General features: G+C 37.4%; 1 protein-coding gene across 6 annotated transcripts in view; it reads right to left on the reverse strand.

The window, feature by feature from the left end:
* Positions 1–20409, reverse strand: part of OTOF (otoferlin) — a 165727-nt gene that overhangs the window by 108273 nt on the left and 37045 nt on the right. For all 6 annotated transcript variants that reach the window (XM_087929506.1, XM_087929478.1, XM_087929486.1 and 3 more), the window contains exon 3: positions 12451–12539. In XM_087929506.1, coding sequence (XP_087785632.1) covers positions 12451–12539 — 89 coding nt within the window. The remainder of the gene's footprint in view (positions 1–12450; positions 12540–20409) is intronic.

Below are 20409 nucleotides of genomic sequence, written 5' to 3' on the forward strand. Positions count from 1 at the left end.
TGCTCTAATTTGCATTTCTGTACTGAACAGTAGACTTGATGGCCTAAATTATTTATTTTTAAAAGAACCACTGCAGTTTATATGCAGTTCAGTTCCAAAGATGTACTATAACTATGTGGGTGACAGGTAATGCAAAAATGAAAAATAATACCCCAAACTAATAATAGTAGGAAACCTTCCTATCAACCTAAAAGATTAAAAAAGGACCCAATGTGGATCACCTATACAAGGAGAGAACTTGCTGCACTATCAGATCCAACTTATATTATCCATTTCAAGTGGGAGGAATAGCTGGGCATCCTCAACTCCATCTCTTATTCTCTCCTTGCACTCATGGTTTATTTATTTAGAGCAACTGGCTACCTCTCCCTTCAGGCTGCAAGAAATCACCATCCTTAAATGGGCACATAGGGGAAGAACAGACAGAACCCAGAGGTGACACTCAGCAGGTTCTGACCAGTTCTGGAGAACTGGTAGCAGAAATTTTGAGTAGTTCGCAGAACCGGCAAATACCACCTCTGACTGGAGATTTTACAGTATCCTTCCCCTGCCATGCCCATTAAGCCACGCCCACAGAACCCGTAGTAAAAGTTTTTGAATCCCACCACTGACAGAACCATCTTCTGTATCAAGCAACAATCACATCACAATACCTCTTCAAAATATCTATGAGCTGGCCAGCCAGCTGTGACAGCCTTGCAAGTAGTCCAGGTAAGAAGCGCATCCAGAAATACTAACTCTGTGTTTATTGTAAGATTACTTTAACAGGATCTTGCAAATTTCAAAGCATATCTCTACCCTCCCTCACTTTTATAGTCCAAAAACTTGTGATGACCCTTTCTGAGACATCTGCTATGCCCATATGTGAGCTCAGATGCCCATTGTCTTCCCATTGTCTAGTTCAGGGGTCTCCAGCCTTGGCCACTTTAAGACTTGTGGACTTCAACTCCCAGAATTCCTCAGCCACTTGAAGTCCACAAGTCTTAAAGTGGCCAAGGTTGGAGACCTCTAGTCTAGTTTATGTTCAACTGTCCACCTGTCCCAAAAATCATTCCTACATACCATTACAAGCTGCATGTTTTAAAAACTAATAAGCAGGGGTGGAATTCTACCAGTTCCCACCTACTCGCTAGAACCGATTGTTAACATTCTAAGCAGTTCGGAGAACTGGTTGTTAGAAGAAATGACTGGCCTAATCCTGTAAGGAAGGCAGGAAGGAAACATTCTGGTGTTGCTTACAGAAACTGCCTCTCCGTTAACCCTTATTACATTCTTGGCAGGACTAGACTTCCTGTCTCAGGAACATCTCTAGAGTTTTTTCCCCCTCCTTTGCTGGTACTTTGCTTGTGTGGAGTTACAAAGTTACAATGGCACTGAAAAAAGTGACTTATGACCACTTTTTACAGCATCCCCACAGTCATGAGAGGCCAGGCGAGGAGATGCGTGCCTCAATGTGAGTGATATTGAGTTGGCCACACCCGGCCAATAACATGACCACCAAGCCATGTCCACCACCTAAGCCATGACACAGAACTGGTTGTTAAACATTTTGAATCCCACCCCTGCTAATAAGGCTGCTACTCTAGGTGAGGGCTAGGAAAGCAATAGGTGGGCATTTGATTCCTATTCACCCTCTGTTCCTTTCTGCTCTCAGTGCAGCTGCTTTATTTCATGTACCTCCACCAGCACAAGAACTCTTGTTTGTACTTCTTTCAATTGCCACAGTAAATTTGACATCTGATTTTTATATCAACTGGTTTCCAACAAATCAGAAGCCCTGCAGTTCTTTAGAGGCATTCAGACAGGTAGTTCGCATAAACAAGATTTTTTTTAAAATACTGAAATTTTAAGAACAACATAAAATTGTTTCAGGGAAAAATGCACTGGGATTTTTCAACGTTGCATTGCAGCATTCAAGAGAAAAGAAAGCAGCGTCTTTGTGTCTTTAGGAAAAATGAGACTCAAGCTTCCAGTCTGCTCCTGAAGTTGTTAAGCAATTTGTAGATGCTTAATATGCAATCATTTCCCTCCCCCACAAATAACATTTATTTCCACACTACAGTCCTGTATTCTGTCTCATCATTGTTTTTCTTCAATCAGCTGGAATTGGAAGCAAACATTAGATTGTCACTCAGTATCTCACCTGATATGGCAGTTTATTATTTCTCAAGCCTTCTTCATGGAATGTCTGTCTTTCTGATCAGTGTGGACTTTACTAATCTTACAGGTGAATTATTGAGTTTACTTTATTGATTAGCCCTGGGACCATATCTAAGTGCAGAGTCCCAGACACAAATTATTACGATAAAAACAATTTAAAATGGAATTGGAATAAAATACGATTTAAAATGAAATTGGCATAAAATACAATAATTTAAGATATAGATAAAATTATATTTCGGTGTCACCCCTGCAATCTACCCCAATCAGTCCCACATACGCAGATCTCAACTGATTTTGCTTAACTCCTGTGCTGTGTTAAATGTCATTTCCTGATTCTTGCCTCACATAAAGTAAGTTGTTTTGATATGGGAATCCCAATGGGTCATTCGTTTGGTATATAGACCAAGGTACCTCTCTCTCACCCTCTTATATAGGCAACAGTCAAATAGGATGTGAGCCAGGTCTTCTACCTCAGCCACTCCACAAATGCAGAGATCTCCACGGTAGGGTATAGAATGGAATCTCCCATATCTGACCATTGTGTCAATATCTCCCTAAGATGTTTTGGCAGTTGTAACTTTAAATTAAAAGTGAATTATCAGGGTTTTTTTTAATTTCAGGAGTGTAATGGACCAAAAGCAAAAGAAATACTCTCTAGCAACTGAGATCAGAATAGATGAGCACATCCCAGTGTAAGCAGTATCCGAAGTCTGCTTATATATTTTAAAGGCTGCTTAGAAATACATGTTTCTAAAGAAAGGAGAGGCATCAAATATTTGGCACAGAATTCACCACATCAAAACATATATTTCTGTTTGACTAACCTGACTCCTCCTTACAGGCCTGAAGTGATCAAACTTTTATTGTGGGACAGGTAGAAAGAGACAACCCAAGCATGAGACCAACACCTAGATTGATTACACTGAAACTTATGTAATTATTATGCATGGATGATCTCTCTAGATCAGTTTCTCAACTTTGGCAACTTTATGATGTGTGGATTTCAATTCCCAGAATTCCCCAGACTGCCACGTAGGCTGGGAATTCTGGGAGTTGAAGCCCACACATTCTGGAAGTTGAAGCCCACAAATTTCCAAGGCTGAGAAACACTGCTCTAGATACTTGTGTAGGATCACTCCCATAGCAGAATCATCTCAGATAATGTACCTGCATTAGTTACAAAATGAATGGTGAGGTGGCCTAGAGGTGGAGCTCTTGTCTCACAATCAGGAGGCTGTGAGTTTGATCCTAGGTAGAAGCAAATATTTCTCTCTTTGGGCACACTGACAATGTACCTGCTGAACAAAACTCCCCATTGGCAACAGGAAGGACATCACTTTGCCAGCTCCATTCAGTTGCCCAGCCTCCACCCCGCAAGGGATTATGGTGTCATTAAATGAAGGTGATGATTAGGTACAAAGCCAAGATCTCTTCTAGTTTTGTTCAACTTCTTCCCCCTGGAGCTTGTCCTAATGCTGCTTCTGTCAAAACTCTATCGTATGTTTCAGTATATTTTCTAGCTGACAAACACCAAACCCTTTTACTGAAACTCTCAGTGATTCTGTTATCTTCTTAGTGGCCTAGAGCATTGATGACAATCTGATTTATAGTTTTTCGGCTGATCCTACACATTCTTTTCTCAGCATTTTTATGACACACTCTTGCTTGGTTTTCTGCCTCCAGCAAATATTCTCAATCAGCCTTCATTCAGTTTATACTGCCTTTATAACGAACTAGAAATATTAATATATATATAAGCAAAGAATATAGAGATGGAGGTAATCATGATTAAGGGATACCTCAATTTCAGATGTTAGCATGAACCAAATAATTATGCAAACTCCAATGGACATTATATCAATGATTCACCATGAAAACTGACTTTTATATTTCATGAAATCATACTTGGCAAAGGATTTTTTTTCAGTACAGGGAAGTGCCAGTACACAAGGTACCAGTGGCTTGGTTTCCTTGGCATGACTTTCCTTTTTAAGCAACCAAGAATGTTTGTGGGGGGAGAGAAAAAAAGGGAAATTATGTAACAATATCATTTTCCCTGTCTTCCTTGAGACAGGCAAACCTGGCTATGACTGCAGGTTAAAAGTTTAGGAAAGTTTTGCCCTCTTAGGCTCAGTACCTGGCTGGAGTAAAATGTGATCATATTGCCATCTAATTAGCCATAAGCTGCTCAGTGTCCAGGGGAGGAATATAAAGGCTCCAACACAAAGCTGTATAATGAAAAGTCAGAGGGGGCTGCATCAATAATTCAGCCCAAGTCAGCATTGAGTGTCATTCCTTTATCTCTGGCTCCTTCTGGTAAGCAGATAGCCCTTATCAAGAAACTTCTATTCAGCATGATACACATATCCGGGCTTTGGACGCAAAAGAAACTGGATGAAATGGAGTGTGCTTCTTGCATCTTTATGTGAAAAAGTAATTTCTCATATCTCATTTTGGCTTTATCAGCTGTGATTCTTTCCTCGGGAGAAAATTAATAGCTTACAAACCCCGATTAAAAGTGCATAACCATTTTGGAGCAAGAGATCTGCTCCCAAAGAACATTTGGAGGAGGGCCTAATTTGCTTCTTATGACTTACGTCAGTGCAAATACAGTTTTAAATGCTCTTGTGGCTCTAAAAGAATAAGAGTTAATCTAGAGTGCTAAACTGCACACAAGACAAGCAAAGTTTACTTACAGGCTGGCTTTTCATAACGCAATAAACTAGGTTACTAAATTAAACTATTTTCTTGGCTTGTACAGCATATGAATACTTCATGAGATGGGTTTTACACAATGCACTAACTATTAAAAAAACCCTGATCGAATTTGAAACTACTCAAATGTTGGTATATTGTATGAATATAGCAACCAGACCTTTAATTGATGTAATGCAGCATATCAATTTCAATATTTCCTGGACTTATCTACTCAGGTGGGAGGTTGGGGAAAAAGTAGACTTTGAAAATCTTGCATATATCTATATTTACTACCATCATTCTGTAAACACACAGGAGTGGTGTGGTGGCCTAGAGGTGGAGCTCTTACCTCACTATTAGGAGACTGTGCGTTCGATCCTAGATAGCAGCAGATATTTCTCTCTCTTGGCACAATGAGAATATATCTGCTGAATGAAACTCCTCATTGGTGTCAGGAAGGGCATCCAGCCAGTAAACACTGCTAGCTCCATTCAGTTGCCCAGACTCTACCATGCATGGGATTATGGGGTCATTAAATGATGATGATGATGATTCTGTAAACACACTAATATCATCTATGCAAGATTTGGATCCCTCTTCTGCCCAGTGTCTGACATATTGAATTCCATAAACAAAAATATATGTTATATTTCAACACATCAACAACGCTACTCTACTAGGGAATTTTTGAAAACAGCAATAAACTGTCTAAATTACTACAGACCTATCGAGTTAACGTCAGTAGTGATGAAATGCTTCGGAAGACTGGTTCTCCAACACCTCAGAACAGTGATGGCTATAACCTTTTGGGGCTCCTGTGCCAAAAATTAGGCACGTTCCAATGCACATGCACTTACGTGCCAGCACCCAGAATGCAATGTGCTGCCCCCCTCCCCACGCCCCCTGTGCACATGCATGCAATCCCCCCCCCTTACCTGCACTGCACCTCAGAGCTGATTTTTTTTCCTGGTTGGTTTGAGGCCTTTTTCAGCCTCCCAGAGGCTTAGAAAAAGCCTCTGCAAAGCTTTTCAGGACAAATTATAGGCCCGTTTCATCATTTCTGGTATTACAGGAAAAGTGACAAAATGGGCCTATAATTCATCCTGAAAAGCCTTGCAGAGGTTTTTTCTAAGCCTCTGGGAGGCTGAAAAAGGCCTCAAACCAACCGGGGAAAAAAATCAGTTGTGAGGTACGCGCATGAGCAGTGAGGTAAGTTTGCCTGTGGCTCATGTGCCAGCACAAGTGCCGTAGGTTTGCCATCATGGTTTAGGACATGCCTCTCACCAGACTTTGACAAACATCAGTTTGCCTACAGGGGGAACAGGCCGACAGACGATGCCATAGCTACTGCCTTACATTCTGTAGCGAGCCATCTGGAGAAACCCAGAAACTATGTCAGGATGCTTTTCATTGACTACAGCTTGGCCTTCAATACTATCCTGCCGAGTATCCTTATCAAAAAGCTGACTGATTTGGATTTTCCCTCTTCCATCTGCAACTGGATCAAAGACTTTCTGAGGGACTGACCACGAACAGTGAGGGCTGGGTCTGTCACATCCACCTCCCTGAAGCTTAGCACTGGCTCCCCACAGGGCTGTGTACTCAGTACCTACCTGTACTCACTATACAGGTAGTTTGGACTGGGTTAGGGACTTCTGTCCTCACTGTGAGTTGTGTTGTGGGGGAGGTGCATAAAGGGAGGCTCAGCCAATCTGTACATGTTGTACTCTGGCAATAAAGGTAATAATAATAATAATTGATAAACTCTGATTCTGGTAATTAAAGCTGCAAGACATGGGCTGCAAAACAGGATGATTGCCAGGTTGCAGCAAAGAGATGCAGACAATTCTCTTTCCTGTCATTGAGTTGGTTGGATTTTTGCAGCTCAAATGTGGCACCTCCACTGTATTAGAAAATAAAATGTTATACTTATAATTTATGGTAAAAAAAATATTTTGCCAGGCTCTCAGCTGGAGTCACATGGGACTTTATTTCTGGACTGACATACATTGCTGAAGTGTGGGTTCAAACTCTAAATTAGCTTTGAAGTGCACTTAGTCTTTGAAGAGAGACTTCTAATTAGCAATTCTGGCCCATCTGCACAGCGTTCCCATCTAGCATTTGTCTGTTCACCAGTGCACACATTTTATGATACGGTTTATTTGCAAGGTTTACCTTAAGATCAGAAAGCGGGGAATCGTTTGAATTCAATCAACATGATGCTTAAAAAAACAATCAAGCACTATGTACTTTAACAGGTTGCAAACGGAATGCAGTAGATAAGAACAAGTTCCAACCAGACCAGGAGACAAAAATTGTTGTAGTGAAACAGACAGGCACCAAAAACTGAAGTTTTTTTTAACATGCCCAATATGCCATAATATATATATAGCCCTCATTTTAGCTGCCCACAAGCCAAGGTGTCTATCAAGGTTTCATTGTTTGAGATTGCCAAACAGTTTGCTGGTTTCTGAACACACAAGGTATCAGCAACTGCTTAAAAGTATGGAAACAATGCCTGATTGATTTTTGGAAGCAAGAAGAGAATTCAGAATGCAATTCCTCTGCCCTCTTCTATGGCTATAGTACTCTGCTATGCTTTCCTTCTATGGTAATTTTTTTCATAAAAACCCAAAATATTAAAACAAACATGTGCAAATTGTATGCAAATTGGCAAGTATGCAAATTGACACGGTAATTTGAGGAGTATACCCTTATCACAGTCAATACAGTCAATACTTATAAGCACAATAAGACTAGTTGTAAAATAGACCAAAAAGCACTTTGAATTGTGTTAACTATTTAATACCTATTGATAATGGAAATCTTTTTTACCTGTTGTTCTTTTGCACTAATTTTTTGTATTAATATGATTTTAACTCTCAATTTATATAATTGAAAATAAAATAACTGTAAGGCTCAGATGGCATCTTGTACCAAGCAAGACCTCTGATTGTCCAACTTGGAACTGTTGGATTGTAGTCTTCTGTTTGGCTTTGCTGCTTCAAATAATCTCGCCTCTCATTTTATTGGCTCGACTGCACCCTACTGATAAAATTCACGCTCAGTACATATACAGACTCAGGATTTAACTCTTCAATCCATTATATCACAGGTTAAAAGAACCAGGCAGTAATGAAACATTTTCTACTTTGAAACCACTACCACTGAGTGAAACAATCGGTATACAAATAAAACATCAGCAGTTTATGCTGTGCAATTAGCTTGGAGATCTGGAAAAAAATGGAACCTAACACTTAAAAGCAAGCAAAGTATATATTATACCACTGAAATATCAATTCTTAATGTCTGGACTAAAAGAAAAGAAACTTTAGATCAGGAGCTATCACTCCCAGAAGTCTTCGAGTCCTTCATGTTTTAAATTAACTTTGGGAACAGGGTGGTGCTTTTTATACCATGTCAATGCCTTGCACGAACCCATTAAAACTGCAGACATTTTGTGTCAGCATAATCATGGTTGTGCAAGCCCCTATTCAACCAGGTTTAATAATGTGTGCCTTTTGTTGTAGACTTCAAATATAATTATACCCTTTTCACAATCCTTAAATGATTCATCGTAGCAGTTTACCTGCATTTTCCAGAACTGCTTGACTTCAAACCAAGAAATAAGTTTGAAGTAGACTTGGAACTACTTGGATAAACACCCTACTGAAATTCAGTGGTGATAAAAATAAGGTACTACATTTAGGCAAGAAAACCCAGATGCACAGGTATAGAATAAGTGGTACCTGGTTTAATAGTAGTAACTGTGAGCTGAGAGGGATCTTGGAGTCCTAGTGGACAATCACTTAAATATGAGCCAGTAGAGTGCTGCAATTGCCAGAAAAAAAAAAGCCAATGCAGTCCTAGGCTGCATTAATAGAGAGATAGAATCAAGATCACACAGAGTGTTAATACAACTTTACGATGCCTTGATAAGACCACACTTGCAATATTGCATGCGGTTTTAATTGCCATAATATAAAAAAGATGTTTAGACTTTAGAAAGAGTGCAGAGAAGAACAACAAAGATGATTAGGGGACTGAAGGCTAAAACATGAAGAATGATTGCAGGAATTGGATATATCTAGATTAATGAAAAGAAGGACTGGGGTGACATGATAGCAGTGTTCCAATATCTAAGGGGCTGCCACCAAGAAGAGGGGGTCAACCTATTCTCCAAAGCACTTGAAGGTACGACAAGAAGCAATGGGTGGAAACTAATCAAGAAGAGTAGCAACCTAGAACTAAGGAGAAATTTCCTGACAGATTAATATCAGAGGAATGACTTGTCTCCAGACATTGTGGGTTCTCTAACATGGAGGTTTTAAAGAAGAGATTGGACAACCATTTACCTGCAATGTTATAGGATTTCCTGCTTGAGCAGGGGGGTTGGCCTAGAAGACCTCCAAGGTCCCTTCCAATTCTCTTATTCTGTTATACTGATAAGTTATCCTGGTGTCTTACACACAGAGTTTCCAAAAGAATTGTATACAAATTGCATTAACAGTGTAATTCGTGTTAAAATGTCTAGTTCTGTTGTTGAAATATTGTTCCAAAATTACAGAATTAACCTTGCTCTAACCAAATCTCCTGCATGGTGCATCACCTTATACTAGAGATCATGTGTAATTCTGTGGAAAACTGGTCAAATTATTATCACATTTATTTAATGCATTTTCTTAAATGATCATTTAAGAATCATTTTGTTTAAGCAAGTTGTTACTAGATTTTTGAATGATGGCCAGCAGAAATACCCAGTTATTGTACGAGGGCTATCCACAAAATAGATTACGTTTTCATCTGTAGCAAGGAGGGGCGGAGCTAGCACGGCCATCTTTGGTCTGTGCGTCCGCTGCTCAGTCTGCATCTAGTCGTGCTAGTGGGAGGTTCGTATCGTTGCCCGTTATTTCACAGCAAACATTTGAAATGTGTGCTGCAATTGAAAATCCTGCGAGTTGTGAGGTGCGATCAGTGATAAGGTTTTTGTTGGCAAAAAACCATAAACCGACTGAAATTTTTCGGCAACTGTGTGCAGTGTACGGGGACAACATCATCACTGAAGGTGGAGTGTGCCAATAGTGCATTAAGTTTAAAAATGGCCCAACTAACGTTCATGATGAACAGCGGAGTGGACATCCGAGCATTGTGACTGATGAACTGGTCGCGAAAGTCGATGACAAGATTCGTGAAAACTGCCGTTTCACAGTAACGGAACTTTTGCTTAGTTTTCCACAAATTTCACGCAGTTTGTTGCATGAAATTGTTACACAAAAGCTAGGCTACCACAAATTTTGTGCAAGATGGGTGCCAAAAATCCTGACAGAAAACCACAAGAGTCAGCGTATGGCCGCATCATTGACATTTCTGTACTCTTACAACAAAGATGGAGATTCATTTCTTGATTGAATCGTAACTGGAGATGAGACTTGGTCAAACATGTGAACAGCGAGACCAAATTGCAGTCTATGGAGTGGGGGCACACAAATTCCCCCCCAAAACCAAGAAAATGTTTGCAAACGTTCTCTGCAAGGAAGATTATGGCGACTGTTTTTTGGGATAGGCAAGGTGTGCTTCTTATTGATTTTCTGGAACATGGTGCAACAATAAACTCTGTGAGGTATTGTGAAATGTTGCAAAAACTAAGAAAAGCAATTCAGAACAAGCATAGAGGAAAGTTAAGCTCAAAAATTTTGTTTTTGCATGACAATGCCCGACCACACACAGCAAATCGCACTCGAGAAGTCCTGAATGCTTTCAAGTGGGAGATTTTTCCTCATCCGCCCTACAGCCCCGATCTTGCACCAAGAGACTACCACTTGTTTCCGAGGATGAAGATCTGGCTTGGAACACAGCGCTTTGATGACGACGCAGAACTGCGGGCGAGCATGACTGACTGGCTCAAATCTCAGGCGGCTGAATTTTATGACAATGGAATTACAAAACTTGTTCACCGCTATGATAAGTGCCTCAATTTGTTCGATGAATATGTTGAAAAGTAGTATTTAAGTGTCACTTTCAAGTGTATATAATAACAATTTTTTTCCTACACTTTGTTTTTTTTCTATCGCAAAACGTAATCTATTTTGTGGATAGCCCTCATATATGAATGAATGGTGAAATCTATCTAATCCAGTAGATCATGCTATACATGTTTTAAACTAGCATGATCCAGCAAGAAAAAGAGCAAGAAAAGGATTTTTGTTATTCCTAGCATCTTCACATAAAACTAGAATAGATTCCTGTATAAACCCAAGCATAGCCAATACTCATTACTGCAGATTCATTAACATAGATGAGTAAGTGTATGGTAACCATCCAACATAGCTGCTCTAGCCATTAGATGCACCATTGATGCCTATTTCACCTCCATATCTGAAGGTCCATAATCCCACCTGGAGAATTGACTTCACATTAGGCTACAAATGATGCCAAACAGCACTGTACTATGGAAACCATAGAAACATTCCAAATGAACTCTCCTGGCAATAGGAATTCATAGAATTTTCTAGAGATCACCTCTGCTAAGTCTTTTCTCAATTTTAAAGCTATTCCACTTTTATTTTGACCTAATAAATGTCTCTTGGCAGGAGATATAGGCCATGTTCAGGAGGGATGACTGGATTACTCTATTCTATGGTTTGAACTCAGCATCAGGCTGCTGGTTCATCTAAAGATTAGTAATGGAAAATTGTAGTTTAACCAAATCCAACAGGATATCTATTATATTCAGACAGGTTTATTACAAATCAGGATTAAGCCTTTTATGGCCCAGGATTACAAGCATTCCCCACAGCTACCTTTACAGCCTTAAAAGTTACCTCCAATTACGTCTGCTGAAAATCGGTGGCATACTTTTTGAAATGGAGACTGGAAAAACATCACAATTTTACTGTAAGCCCAGTAAAGGCCTAAGATAGGTTTTACAAACCCACTGGTGGTAATTTTTCAGCTATCAGAAGGTATCCATCCTTATTTTATAGGTACTCAGATACTTTTGTCAGGGCTGGTACTCTCTGTATTAGACAGGATAAAGTAGCTGCTTAGGCAGCAAATGTTGAATTATATGAAATGGGTAGTGAAGTGCTGGAAGACAATAGCAGTAGCGATAGCACTTAGACATTGATACTGCTCCACAGTGTTTTACTCTCTGAGAAGTTTACTGAGTCAGCATATTGCCCCCAACAATCTGGGTCCAAATTTTACCCACCTTGGAAGGATGGAAGCCTAAGTCAAACTTGAGCCTGGTGAGAATCAAATTGGTGGCAGTTGGCAGAATTAGCCTGCAATACTGCATTCTAACCACTCACCACACACAATGCTTTCTGTGCCACACTAGGTCTTTAGGCTGTCTCAGTGTAGCAAAACTTTTGTTATGCCATAGTTTTCAAGATCACCTACCTATATACAAATGTCTTATTTCTCTTTAAAAAGGGTGTTGTGAAATAAATAGGCCTAATGTATATGGGTACAAAATGCTGAAAATATCAGAATCACTGTGGAAATGCTATCTTCCATCCATCACTTTTCTAAGATTGGCCAAAGAAGACACATTCAAATGCGTCGGAGTTGCCATTGTGTATCACTTACCTGTTGGAGAAGACCTTGCTGTAGTTAAACACCTGAATCTCCAGCATCTCATTGACATCAATGCTGCTTGCGATGGGCCATCGGAATGTCTACAGAAATATTGGAAGACAATAAGAAGACAATTGGCATGCTAAGACACATTTTTTTAGATATTCAGGATATCTATTTCTACCTTGAGCTTTCTCAACACCATGTATGTGTTGCTCTTCTATAAAAGTACCAATAAAATACTGTATATCGTTTAGGGTTTACTATCTGAAATTACTATTAAATTAAATAGTAAATTACTATTAAATTGTTTAATTAAATTCTAATTATCATGAGAACTGGTTCAAAAATTCAAGTAACATTCAATGCTTTAGGATTTCTTTTCTCCAAGAATGATCTCATAGGAATTCTTCAAAATAAAGAAAAATGTTTGGGTTTGCCTGGAAGTCACATCAAAAGAGATGACAAAAGAGATGATAGAAGAAGCCTATGCTTTTTTGAATTGTCAACAATTGCTGGACCCTTACCCTTGTTAGAAATAAGAAAATTCAAAAATAAAATGTAGATGAAGAGAATAGTATATTGTAGCATTAAGACAGTTCTCTTCTCTTAAGACAGCCTCCTGTATCAAGTAATGCCACCCCTATTTTCTCCAGGATTAGGAGGACAATAGAAGAAGAGATAAACCATTGCCCTAACTTTCTTTAATCAATTGAAGTTAGATTTTGTTTTTCAAAGCATCTGCTTAAATTTACCAGAGTTTTACTTTGCCTAGGTGAATATGTTAGAGATGCATGTTATTCTAAGATGTAACATTAATATGTAACAAGTGTGGTGTTAGGAATAGATATTTCTTTGTTCTCAGACCGTTAGAAAGAGGCCCGGCTGAAGGAACATTCTTTAATACCAAGTAAGATAAGAAAAAGCCATGTTGGCAAAATGTGTGATGGGTGGTCGTTGGGAGGTATCAAAGGAGATGATGTGGTCTCCATAAGGCGTCTCTGATTAGCTGTGCTCGGTCACTGGGTCGATGTAGGAGGGGTGTGTGGGGGCGTCGGGATAGAAGAACTATAAAATGTAATGTATTGAAATCTTAAGTGTGGTTCTTGGCTCAAACTTCTTGTTGAGGTCAGCTGAGATTCTAGCGCTCTTTGCAAACAGCTTAACAATAAATTCTCTGTGTTTTCACCAATCCAAGTTTTTGTCATTTGGATTCATTTCTAACACCCTGAACCGGAGAAACTTCAATAGTATATAGATAAAGAATGTAAGAAGCTGAATTTATTTTTTTAAATAAAGTTTTTTTTATTTTTAAACACAAACATACACATACAAAAACGTAAAAACATAAAATCCTTTTCCATTTTATATACATACAGTGTGTCAGTTGGTTACATATCTTTTGTGCTATACTTTTGTAGTCATTTATCACAATTTACATCAGTCTTCACATTGTCAAACTAACATATGTTTATATATTTATCAGTTATTAATCATCCATGACTAAACTATTTATTCCATCATTTTATACGAGATGTTCCAAGTTTTATCTTAAAATTTATGTTATACTTTCAATCAGTGGTTATATATATCTATATTATATTTTATATCAATCTATTAGATTTCTATCACAAAATTATCTATATCATATTACCATGCCTTTTTATCCAATCATTGATAAAACAAATCCCATATCATATAAAATTGCTTATCTTCTTGTTCTCTAATTTCAAATGTCAGTTTACTCATTTCAGCACAGTCCATAACTTTTTTGATAACTTCCTCCTGCATCGGTATTTTGTCATTTTTCCAGTTCTTCGCAAATATGATTCTAGCCGCTGTTAAAACATTTACAATCAAATATTTCAGTTCTTTATTATATATGTCCGGTATGACTCCCAATAAAAAGATCTCTGGTTTAAAGTGCATATGTTATTTTATCATTTTTTCCAACCATGTGTGGATTTTAGTCCAATATTTCTTTGTGTCTGAACATGTCCACCACATATGGTAATATGAACCAGGTATCTGATGACATTTCCAGCATTTATCCGATTTATTCTTAAACATTCTCGCAAGTCTCATCGGGGGTAGGTGCCACCTGTAAATTATAAAATGACAATGTCAACTGCATACAAATCTGTATGCAATTGACACTGTCATTTTATAATTTTGAGACCACAATTTTTGCCATTTTTCCAAATCAATCCCATATCCAAAATTTTTCCTCCAAGCAATCATCATTTCTTTTACTTGCTCCTCCTCCAATTTAAATTCTAATAGATGTCCATAAAGTTTTAAAATTACCTTTTCATCAGTACCCATCAAACCTTTATCTAAGTCAGTCAACTTATCATAAATACCTTCTGCCTTGGAGTCTTTATCAAACCTAGATTGTATTTGCAAATAAGAAAACCAATTCATTTTTACACCTTGTTCTTGCAACGTTTGCATAGATTTAAGTTCATCCTTTTCATTCAATAGCTCCCCACATCTGTTTGTTCCTTTTTATATACAGTATTATTGGATAAGAAAAAGCTTCAATAGTTGATATCCATGTTGAAATTTTTAAGTAATATTGTCTTTTAATCTTCTCCCAACTCAAAAACAATGCCTCACGAATATAATGTCTTCTAAAATACCCCTGTGTTTTAGTTCCCTTTTCCAGAGAAGGGCATGCCATCCCAGCAGCAAGTCATGACCTTCTAAAGTCAATAATCTACTGTTCCTTAGTGTTATCCATTCCTTTATCCACATCAAACTTGTCGCCTGGTAATACAGCTCCCAATTAGGCAAGGCAAATCCTCCTCTTATTCTTGCATCTTGTAACAGCTTTAATTTTATTCTTGCATTTTTACCCTGCCAAATATATTTCAACGCAATTCTATTCAAATCTTCAAAAAACTCTTTCCCTAATTGAATAGGAAGTGTCTGGAATAAATATAAAACTCAAGGCAATATATTCATCTTAATTGTGGATATTCTCCTAATCAATGATAGTTGCAATTTTTCCCATTTCATCAAGCCTGTCGCAATCTGCTGTATGAGTTTAACATAGTTATCTTCCTTCAGGGTACTGCATCTTCGTGTAATATAAATCCCTAAGTATTTAACCTTGTTCATGACCTGTATTTTTAAAGTTTCTTCCAACTCTTTCTTTTGTCTTGTTAACATATTCTTTGTTAATATCTTTGTTTTGTCTTTATTTATTCTCAAACCTGCTACTTTTCCATATTCTTCTATTTTTTCTATTAATTTGGGTGCTGTTTCCATTGGGTCTTCTAATATAAATACCAGGTCATCTGCAAAAGCTTGCAATTTATACTCCTTTTTAATTTTCATTCCTTTTATTTCTTTTTCTTCACTGATATTCTTGTTCAACACTTCCAATGTTAACACAAACAGCAGAGGTGATAATGGACAGCCTTGCCTTGTCCCTTTTCTTATATCTATGGATTTTTTTAATTCTCCATTCACCATCACCTTTGCAGTTTGTTCATGATATATTGTTTCAATGGCTTGGATAAATTTCTTACCAAAGTCCATTTGTATCAGTTGCAGTAAAATAAATCGCCAACTCACATTGTCAAAGGCTTGTTGAGCATCTAGAAACATCAAGGCCATTTGCTTCTCAGGGTGTGCTTCATAATATTCCAGAGTATCCAAAATGATTCTCACATTATCTTTGATTTGTCTCTTTGGCAGAAATCCATTTTGATCAGTATGAATAAAATTATGTAAGTATCTTTTTAGTCTTTCTGCCAAAAATTGAAGCAAAGATTTTATAGTCTGAGTTCAATAAAGATATAGGTCTATAATTTTTAACTTGCTGCAGGTCTGTACTTTCCTTCAGTGTAAGTGTAATGTACGCTTCTGACCATGATATTGGTATTCTTTTCTTTAACATAACTTCATTCATAACTTCTAGAAGATGAAAATTCAATATTTCCTTAAAAGTCTTATAGAATTCTGCTGGCAACCAATCTGAACCTGGAGCTTTCCCAGCATTCTGTTTTTTAAAGGCTTCTGTTAGTTCCATCGTTATACTTCCTTCTAACATTGTTTCAATATTTTGGGTATCTGAGGTAAGTTTGCTTTCTGAAGATACTGCTTGATATTTTTCTTCTTGAATATTCTCTTCAAAGTATAGTAATCCATAGTAATCTTGTATAATTTTTTTCTTCTCCTCATTTTCATAACAAACCTGTTCTTCTTTATTTATCAATTGGCTAATTCTTCTTGCTTCTCTTTCCTTTCTCAATTTATAAGCTAGCCATCTGCCTGGTTTATTTGCATCTTCAAAGTAATTCTGTTTCGCGCTTTTAATATTTTGTGCTAATTCCTCTTTTTCCATTAGTCCCATTTTATGTTTAATTATATCCATTTTATTTTTAATGTCTTTTTTTGTGGGGACTTCTGTAAGTATTTTTCCAGTCTTTTATAGTCATCCTCTAATATCTTAAATGTCTTTTTCTGTTTATGTTTCTTTTCCTAGCATAATCTATTATCAAGCCTTTTGTGTAGGCCTTCATCGTGTCCCAGAGATTTTGTAAAGATGTATCCTCTTTTCTATTTTCTTTGAAGAAGAAAACAAGTTCTTTCTCTATTTTCTGTTTAAAATCTTTTTCTTTCAGAATCATATTATTTAAGTCCATCTCTCTTGTATCCTTTCCAAATAACTGATACTGGATTATGATCCGCCCATGTGCTTATTTCTATTTCAATCTGTCGTACATTAGTCAATAATTCTGCTGACATCCATATCATATCTATTCTAGAACAGGATGTGTGTCTATTTGAATAGAAAGCATATTGCTTACTTTCTGCATTTCTCTCTCTCCATGCATCTTTTAAATTAATATTCTGTTATTCGAAGGAAGGATTTTGGTAGTATCTTTCTAACTTTCTTTGTTGTTTTCTGTGTTTTATAGTCCAACCAGTCATTAATTATTCCATTAAAATCACCCATCATAAAGATATTAACATAGTCCAAATCAATTATTTTTGTATGTAATTTCCTATAGAATTCTTCTTGTTTATCATTCGGGGCATAAATTGCAATTAAAAGTGTTTTAATGCTGTTATCCATTATCTCCACCGCCAAAATCCTTCCATCATCATCTGTATAAATTAGTTCTGCCAAAATTGTTTCTTTAATATATAATGCCACACCTCTTTTTCGATTGTGCCAGTGATGTAAATAATTTCCCTAATTTTCCTTGTTTTAGTATATATTCATGTTGCTTTTTAATATGTACCTCTTGTAAGCAGATTATATCAAATTTTAATTTATCTAATTTGTGAAATACTTTCCTTCTTTTAATAGCTGAATTAAGTCCATTTAGGTTAATCGTAATCAGTTTTCTTTCATCCATATTAAGCTTTATAAGAGGGTTTTATTGCTCTAGTAGATCTCAATTCTCATTGTTCTCTGGGTTCAGCTGAATTTATTAAGGAATTTGTTTTTAAATATCATAGTTTTTTTACAAATGTTTTTGTTATGACTATAGGGATGAACTAGTGGGATGAAATTTCAAGGCTTTAGATGAGATACTAGGAAGAACAGTAAGATATGTCAATTTGTAGAATAGTTACCTCATGGAACAGTTTCTTCCATTTTGCTGGAGGTTTTAAATGAAGACTGGAAAGTCATCTTTAGAAATGGTATAATGAATCCTGCAGTGTGAAGGGAATTGAACTTGATAATCATTTTCAATTCTATAATTCTATATGACTCTAGGTCAGTCCTCATAAATTTGAAAACAGATAAAATAGACTTTCCTGGCACACAGGCTTATTCAGCTGCTTATGTGGTTTGATTTATTATTATAGTTTCATGATATCTTTCTATTAAAAATGTCAACAGGGCTTTAAAGCAAATAATTAAAAGGCAACGAGACTATCAACCAATAAATAAGCAAGGTTAAACACCAATGCCAGAAGCAATCACATCAAAATGAATACTCGTCACAATGTAAGAGTTTGGGTGCTGTGAAGGCAATAGTATTATGACCTGGTGCAACTTTCCAGGAAAGGGGTTTTATAAGCAGGATATTGAAGCCCTTCTCCCTGTTAATATTGACCTTCCTCAGATGATAAAGGTATCCAAAAAGCTTCCATATAATTCTGTCTCATCCTTCAGATCAGGCAATCCTTTCTACTCTCTGTCTGAATGATGGCTGGGAATGAGAGCATTATAATGCAATCCATTTGGACAGCACCTTGTTAGAGACTGCTATCTACTTGAGGGTTTGGCTAGGTGGGAGAAGATGCTCATTTTGGCGAACAAGGATAATCCATCTGATTGAGGGGTTCAAAAAGTAATACCTACATGGACCTTCAGAACCCTGCAGAATGTTACAATCTTGTATTTAGATTGTTTGAAGAGGCTCTTTGTCCTGCCAACCACCCTTTTATGAACTGTTTACACTTTCTCTTTCATAACACAGGTATTTACTATGAGTGCACTGACTGTTAAATCACACTGGACAAAATGCAAGGAGAAAGGGAGGGAGAGAGGGAAAGAGAGAGAGGGGGAGGGAGGGAGGGAGAGAGAGAGAGAGAGAGAGAGAGGGAGAGAGAGAACAATATCTTTACAGTGTCTGTTTTAAATTAGATTCCTAGTTCTTCCTACACTTATAAGAGGTCTCACTTGTGTTGCTTTGAGAAAGGTCCAAGATCAATATCTAGCAGCATCTAGATTTTGCTGTTTTGTTTAAAGGTAACAGTTAGTGGGAAAGCCTCTCAGCAGGTGGCAGCAGCTGGCCAACTTCGCCTGGGCTTGGAAGCTAAACAAAGTCAAGCTTGGCTAATACTCAGAAAAAATATCCAGCAGGAAATCTTAAGATTACAGAGAAATCAAAAAACGTTCTAAAGAAAGACAATGTCAAACTATTTAAATGTTTTTGTCAAGAAAACAACATGGGTTCTTTGTAGTCTTGTAGTGCAGCTCAGCAATGGGGTTTTAAATGCAGAAGACTTTTCTCTCCCTGGATTTGGCAAAGCATCTGCCAGTTGAAGGAAATAAGCAAGTAAAAATGTACCACATGCAACAGGTTGAGTCCACAGGAAAAGGAAAAGCCAGGAAGACAAAAAGCATTTGAAATACTGAGGAGGCAGGACAAAGTTGGGCAGGCCAATGATCTTGAACTGGAGGAAAGCAAGATCTTACGGTTCTTCCAGGGTATGTAAGATTCATGCATCTAATCATTGTACCAAACATGCATTGGCAAAGCCTTGCTAGCCATTATCCTGATTAATTCTTTTTAAAAATATATATGTTCATTATGTCATTTTTGTCTTATTCTCAGCCTACTCTAGAAAAACCTAAATTGTTCTTTATCTATTCCAACTTAGAAGTGGCACTTTCTTATTTACCCCCAAGTGGGCCTTACGATATGACCCTTCCATACCACATCAGTGATAATGTTGTTGATGTCCTGGTCAGGAGCTGAGATCTCCCTTGGCTTTTCTGCAGGAAGACATCTCTCAATCAGAGCAAAATAGAACCATCAAGTAAAACTATCTATGGCTATTTGGGGTTGATTTGATATCTACTGGACATAGTTTACTTTTCTTCCTGTCCTTGCAATGCTGCTGGGGAAAGGATTGGATGGAGTTTGTTTTACACTTTATTTTTTTCCTATGTCAACCACTGAGAGTTTTATTATTACTGTGGTGGCTTACAAATAGGCCAAATAAACAAAAGTAAAGAGTCGTGTGTTTTGTTTTGTTTTTCACAACATACAAATTGAATGAATGAATGAACGAATGAATGAATGTCAGCCTAGTGAGGTAGCCCTGATAGGAAGCATGTCAAGTGAACTAATACTACATTATTATAGGGTTACATTTACATAATTTTGCAAATCTGAAAGTGTACTTGTCCCCCACTGCCTTTATAGCTCACAAAATTATAAAATAGGTCCCTTCTAGGACATTTGCCACATCCACATTGTTTCTACAGACTAA

The sequence above is a fragment of the Pseudonaja textilis genome, chromosome 1 (assembly GCF_049901715.1).
Source record: "Pseudonaja textilis isolate UNSWEBS1 chromosome 1, rPseTex1.2, whole genome shotgun sequence".
NCBI classification, from domain to species: Eukaryota; Metazoa; Chordata; class Lepidosauria; order Squamata; family Elapidae; genus Pseudonaja; species Pseudonaja textilis.